Genomic DNA, 7,304 nt, shown 5'->3' on the forward strand with positions numbered 1-7,304 from the left:
AGCCCCATACGCAACAAACTGTCCTGCACTGTGTATTCTGACCCCTTTCTATTAGAACCAGCATTAACTTCTTCAGCAGTTTGAGCAACAGTAGCTCGTCTGTTGGATCGGATCACACGGGCCAGCCTTCTCTCCCCACGTGCATCAATGAGCCTTGACCGCCCATGACCCTGTCTCCGGTTCACCACTGTTCCTTCCTTGGACCACTTTTGATAGATACTGACCACTGCAGACCGGGAACACCCCACAAGAGCTGCAGTTTTGGAGATGCTCTGATCCAGTGGTCTAGCCATCACAATTTGGTCCTTTTGGTCAAACTCACTCAAATCCTTACACTTGTCCATTTTTCCTGCTTCTAACATCAACTTTGAGGACAAAATGTTGACTTGCTGCCTAATATATCCCACCCACTAACAGGTGCCATGATGAGGAGATATTCACTTCACCGGTCACTGCTCACAGTGTTATGGCTGATCTATGTATATTTCTGTTCTGATGTTGTTTGCTTAGCACAAAAATAGAGGTTAGAATTACCATGTTTTCCTGAATAAACAGAGTAGACGGTGTATTGAAAGTGTATTTTTGTTTGTGACGTGCTGATTGGTCATTTCCACAGGCCATAAAGACGGTCAGCGCGGTGGATAAAGACGAGATGGCGCACCGGCAGCATTTCCACTTCAGTCTCTCTCCTAAAGTGGCCAATAACCACAACTTCTCTCTGAAGGACAACAGAGGTGAGAACATCACGTCTCACACACATCATTCTCTTTACAGAGGTGAAGCTTCTTTAAATACACTAATCACTCTTTTCATGGATTTATAAGTTCTTCACATCATCACATTCACCAAACGGTGGACGGTGTCCTCATACACACGCCGTTATTACAGCCTCATGTAGCTTTTACACACTGATAATGTCCTCGTTATTACAGTTCATAAATGAATGCACATGTTTGTATGAACACGGGTGTTAAAGCTCACAGTTTGTTGGTTTTTACTCCAATCTGGATCTGAAGAACACGATGCTGAAAAGTGGCTTAGGCTCATGTTCATTAAATCAATCGTCTGATCTCATGAGACCAATGAATTCCACAAGAAGGAATGTTTTCATCACTCGCTTGTGGCGGAGGTCCATGTGCTCATGCTTACAGCCAAAAAAATATTTGGATGCTTTTAATAAAATTTTATAAGAAATTGTGAAGTTCAGTCAGTGCAAACTTTTCAAAAATTGGGAAATTAAAATAAGGAAGGAAAAAAAAACAGATTTTATTTTATATTTATTTATTTTATTTAATGTATCATTAGGAACTAATATATTTGAAATTTTTAATTTCAATAAATAATAATTATTATATTTATTTATAAAAAATTCTTATAGATTTATATTAAATTATGTAATAATAAATAATCAATAATTAATTATTGAAATTAAGTTATTTATAATAAATAATTAAAATAAATTATTTGGACTAATAAATATTGTGAGGCTTTATTTTTGAGAATTAAGAATTTAAAATAATATTTTAATAATATAAAAAGTATTTGAGCCGCTCAAAGTTCCTCTGTATAAAATCCCTTTATACTGAAGGCTGATTTCCCGAATCATTAACTTCCTCTTTGAAGTGTGAGATGAAGAGCATGAGAGAAGTTCAGTGTCCTGAGCATCAGGAAAGCAGGAGATAAACGCCCGTTAAATGGATCTTTTAAAATCAGAGATAAACCCTCTTTATAGACGCCTCTTTAGGTCTGTGAAGCAAGGGAAGAGAAGAGAGAAAGAGTGAGAGATACCCCCCTCCTCTCTCTGATCTGTTATAATGAGAGAGGAAACGAGGGCTGACGATACGACCAGCCAAGACAGATCGGGTCACTCAGACTGACCGTCGTTATCACAGACACTTTAAAAAAACATAATGGACGCAACTCTGAAGTTTCTTTTCCTGTCGTTTACCTCGCTGTTCATTGTGTCCGGCGTGGAACCTTGAACTTCCTGTTATCACGGAAGGTCTAATAAAAGTCAGTGGTGAAGTGAGCGTCCTCGTTTTTATATCCGCTCTGCCGGCTCAATATTACGATCCGTATCGGGAAGATTGAAGAGCCGGGTCACATGACCACAGAACTTTTAGCTCTATTTTTTAATCCCGGTCCAATTCAGACTCTTGTTCTATGTAAAGAAAAGAAAAATATAAAAGGAAATGTTTTTAAAAATAGTACAATAAGAGAGCTGTTGCTAGGATCCTGGAGATAATGGACACTTAAAGTCTACAATTTAGCTAGTCAGGATTTAGCAACTTAGCGTTTTATTCACCTCCATTTTCCTCTGATGTTTCACTAAATGTTTATGTTTTTTATTAAAAGTTATTGAGACTAAGATTACACTCAGGAACATCAGCAGGAACATCTGCCAAAAGAATTCATATATATATATATATATATATATATATATATATATATGTATCTATGTTGTTTTTATTACTTGATTTAAAATTAGATTAGCAATTGTTAATTTTTTATATACTTATATAAATATAAAATATATCATATATATATTGGATTTTTTAAAAGTTCTTGTTTTTTCTTTTTTTAAATTAAATTAATACAATTTTTTCAGTTTGTAGTAATTCTCATGGACTTTTATTAAACTGACTTAATTATTAGCTTAATTTTTAAAATTTAGTATTTCATCAAAAACATGTTGTTCTTTTACAAACAAACAAAAATAAATAAATAAAATTACTGCTAATAAAAACTAATAATATTTTTATACCTAATTTATAATAAACGAATAATTGTATTAGTAAAACTAATATTAAAAATCATTTTATTTAAATGACTAATAATATAATTTTAGATCTTAACAATCACATTTTAGAAATTTAAAAAACAAACGCTGATTTTTAAATGTTTAATATTTCAGCCAGTAAAGAGTGTATGTAGGCATATATGTAATATATATTTTTTATTTGATTAATTTGACTTTTTTAATGTTTCATATAAAGCATGTGAATACAGAGTCTAATGGTAGAAATATTATTCCCTGTGGAGCTCAGAAAATGAATTTTTGTTAAAAAACCCTTCGGATGTGGTCATTTCCACAGAGACGTGATTTCTGAGACACTGAGAAGATTCGGACGATTCCGAGTGAGATCTTTTGTAGGGTTGATTTGTTCATCACTCAGTAAGAATAATTAAGTCATTAAAGGAGAGAAGTCCGTCGGCGTATCTGACCCGAGCTCCACACTGCATTTTCTAACACACACACACACACACACAGTCCTCAGGTGAGACCCTCAGGAGCCGTTGGTTTCTGTTCTCGGTAACGAGTCGGTGCTTTACAGAACCCACAGTAATCTTCCAGAGAGAATATTATATAGAAAGCTAATAGATAAGCAGAGATTGATAGAGTGGTTAGAGCGTGTCACGCCGTCTGAGCACTGAAGGCGTCTCATTAGAGCTCTGAAGACAACGACTCCACAGAGAGGGAAAATTACCGATCCGCAGGCCCCTAAATGAACTCGCTCCATCTTTCCTCCGAGTGTGTGACCTTGCGCTCTGGGAAAGCATGCTGGCACTCATCCATCCGCTTCTCCCCCCGCTGGAATAAAACCAATATGGCCTCCACCACAGTCGCTCTGATTACACTTCCAGCAGCAGATGAATGTTCTGTTCGCTAATTTCAGTGTTCTGTGCCATTGACCCACACCAGCTCTTTTATAGCAGCAGCAGCAGCAGCAGCCCTGTAACGCTTATCATAAAACACTGATTCAGATCATCTTAACCTCAATTATTAGCGATATAAACACTGTTTATGGAAATGGATCATTTTCATGGCTGGGGGTCGTACAGACGTTCTGACTGGCTGCGGTGTAAAAGCGAATAAAGACGTGATAAAGCTAATGAAAAGTGAGTGTGTTTGGCCCAGAGCGATGGAGATTATATTAAGATCTGATGTTATTATTGCCATATATTACATCATGGTACATTTTTTTTCATACAGACAGTTTCACAGATTATTTAACACTGGTTATATAACACTGATCACTAGCGGGATGTGTCATGGAATCACATCGCATCAGACGAAGCAGAATCACGTCATCAGATTTAATAGAATCACTTTATCACAAAGAATCAGAATCACTTTATTGCAAAGAATCAAAATCACTTTATCACAATGAATCAGAATCACTTTATCAGAGGAATCAGAACCACTTTATCAGAGGAATCAGAATCACTTTATCAGAGGAATCAGAACCACTTTATCACAAAGGATCTGAATCACTTTTTCAGAAACATATGAATCAATTAACAATCAAGGTTCAAGGTTAGATTCTCATTAGAACCCAACACACAAGCCCAAGAATTAAGACCTGATTCTGATTGCTCTGAAAATATCATCGTCATTCGTCTGTCACAGTTTTTCCGATTCATCTGATTCTAATTTATTAGGGCGCTGGTGGTTCAGTGGTAGGTTCACTTAAGGAGCAGCCGAAAGATCAACAACAACTTATTCTAATTTATTGATGGTTCTCGTTTCTGTTCTTTCTGATAAAAGTGAAATTTGTCTTGGTAGAATTGATGAACCGGACTGACAAAATATACAAATAACACAAATAATCCAAAACAAACAATATAAACAATAAATCCAACATAATACACACCAAGCCTCATAATCCTGCTGTGTCTGTTCAGAGCACTGAGTGTTTTCCTTCTGTTTCTTGCTGAACTCTACAGACAGTACAGCTACAGTGGTGGTGATCCGGAAGAGTTTCAGCAGGATGACGCAGGACGTTTACGCTCTGCCCATCGAGATCAGCGATAACGGCGTCCCTCCCCTCAGCAGCACCAACACGCTCCTGATCCGAGTCTGCAGCTGCGACGCCAAACACACCATCCTGTCCTGTAATGTGGAGCCGCAGTTCCTGCCGGCGGGCCTCAGCCCCGGAGCGCTCATCGCCATCCTGGCCTGCATTGTCATCCTGCTCGGTAACGTTCGCCGCACCACACCGCAAAACAGAGACTGAATGTTCAAATGTACTACCCACCCTTCAGTGATAACTTACACACTATCTCTGCTCCTGAAGGGAGTTTTTAGGCTGAATTGAATTTACATCGCCGCCACCCACTCTTAGATATTTTTATACAGTGTTTTAGCCCCTGAGTTATTTATTGATTTATTTATAGCGCAGGTTTTAAATAAATGTAATAAATCAAAGAAATATCGACTAAACCCGTGTTGTTCTGCAGCGATCGTGGTTCTCTTCGTGGCTCTGCGCCGGCAGAAGAAGGAGCCTCTGATCGTATTCGAGGAGGAGGACATCCGCGAGAACATCATCACGTACGACGACGAGGGCGGCGGTGAGGAGGACACGGAGGCGTTCGACATTGCCACGCTGCAGAACCCCGACGGCATCAACGGCTTCCTGCCTCGCAAAGACATCAAACCCGAGCTGAGCTACAGCGTCCGCGCCGGACTCAGACCCGGCGGCAACGGCGTCGACGTGGACGAGTTCATTAAGACGCGAGTGTGCGATGCCGACAACGACCCAACGGCGCCTCCGTACGACTCCATCCAGGTGTACGGCTACGAGGGGCGGGGCTCCATCGCCGGCTCTCTGAGCTCGCTGGAATCGGTGACCACAGATTCGGACCTGGACTACGACTACCTCCAGAACTGGGGGCCGCGTTTCAAAAAACTGGCCGATCTGTACGGCACCAAAGACTCGGCGGCCGAAGACAACTCTTAACGACAGATCACGCTCGTCTTCGCAAAAAAAAATAAACAACAAACAACCCAACCCCGCCCACTCGAAACCCCTCCCCCTCCCCTCCCTTTTCCATCACTTCCACTAACGACGTGTGCTGTGTGACGTTTACTATAAGCAATTCCACAACTTTCATCTATTTAGGTCGTTTTTTGTTCCTGTATACGTCGAGTATACTACTAGGAATCTTTTACGTAGGCGTGATCGGAACAGATGGAGCAGATTTAAAAAAAAATGCGAAAAAAAAATAATAAAAGCAATTCAAATACATATATATTAAAAAAAAACAACAACAACAAAAAACAAAAACAAAAAATAAACACCTCTGACACGGGACGTAGGGAAAAGCTAAAGCAGCGTGCGAGGGATGCGACGGATTCGACGCTGATGGCTGATACTGTGAACGAGCTCACGCCCGAGAGAGAAAATAAACAGTTGCCTTATTCACACAACACACAGAAAAACGTCAGCGATCTGAGACGTGTCCCTCATCCACAGCGCCTCCATCAGGACATCGGAGGAACGGCCCAAAACTCCATTTATTTTTTATGATTATTAATATTATTATTATTATTTTATTTTTTACATTTTTGCATTATTTTTACTTCCATCTGTATTATTATCTCTTACACAGAAATGAGGAATAAAAACATACGAATAATAAAAAACAAAAAAATCTCCCTGATGAAGGACAGTCACGCAGAAAGACACGTGAGCTCGGAAAAAAAACGCCTTAAATCACGGACACTCTGCAGCCCAGTGCATTTCTTTTATAAAATCCAAAACTATATCCTAAAACCAACTAAAACCCATATAACCTGTGTACAGTACCAGTGTGCAGATATGTCTCTTGAGGATCAAACTCACGCCTACCGGTTTCACTTACGTCTTTTTATTACCATTATTATTTTATTATGATATAATTATTATGACTATCATTATTTCCAGTGTCTTCATTTTTTTTTCATTTTTATTTTAATTTTCTTTAGTATTTTTTGGCGTATTTTATTCTCCCTTGTGAGAAAAATAGCAATCTGTCCTGTCGCAGTGAAAGAACGGCTAATTTCTATGTCGATTTTATGGTAACTATTTGTACAATTTTAAAAGTTCTTATTTTAGTATACATACGAATATCAGTATTTCGACATGTAAGAAAACTGTTACAGCATCACACTTATATTTTATGAACATTGTACTGTTGCTTTATTATGTGCTTCAATCTACGAAGCGGAAAAATCTTTGAAATAAATGCTCTTTTTATAAAATAAACAAATGGTGTTAGTTACGTTCCACAGGTCTAGATGAACACACACACACACACACACACACACACATACACATACACACACACACACACACACACACATACACACACACACACATACACACACACACACACACACACATACACATACACACACACACACACACACACACACACATACACACACACACACACACACAAACAGCAGGAGATTTTTTTAAGAGAAATGTTGATACACTGCCTGTAAAACATTTAGTTTTTGTGCCGTTAGTCTTTTGACT

General features: G+C 38.7%; 1 protein-coding gene across 2 annotated transcripts in view; it reads left to right on the forward strand.

Moving 5' to 3' along the window:
* cdh11 (cadherin 11, type 2, OB-cadherin (osteoblast)) overlaps window positions 1–6,598 on the forward strand; it is an 84,444-nt gene extending 77,846 nt beyond the window's left edge. For both annotated transcript variants that reach the window (XM_058381981.1, XM_058381982.1), the window contains exons 10-12: window positions 617–734; window positions 4,729–4,980; window positions 5,242–6,598. In XM_058381981.1, coding sequence (XP_058237964.1) covers window positions 617–734; window positions 4,729–4,980; window positions 5,242–5,741 — 870 coding nt within the window. In that variant the 3' untranslated portion in view covers window positions 5,742–6,598. The remainder of the gene's footprint in view (window positions 1–616; window positions 735–4,728; window positions 4,981–5,241) is intronic.
* Window positions 6,599–7,304: the final 706 nt, after the last annotated feature.

Source organism: Hemibagrus wyckioides, linkage group LG27 (assembly GCF_019097595.1).
Source record: "Hemibagrus wyckioides isolate EC202008001 linkage group LG27, SWU_Hwy_1.0, whole genome shotgun sequence".
In the NCBI taxonomy this organism is placed as follows: domain Eukaryota; kingdom Metazoa; phylum Chordata; class Actinopteri; order Siluriformes; family Bagridae; genus Hemibagrus; species Hemibagrus wyckioides.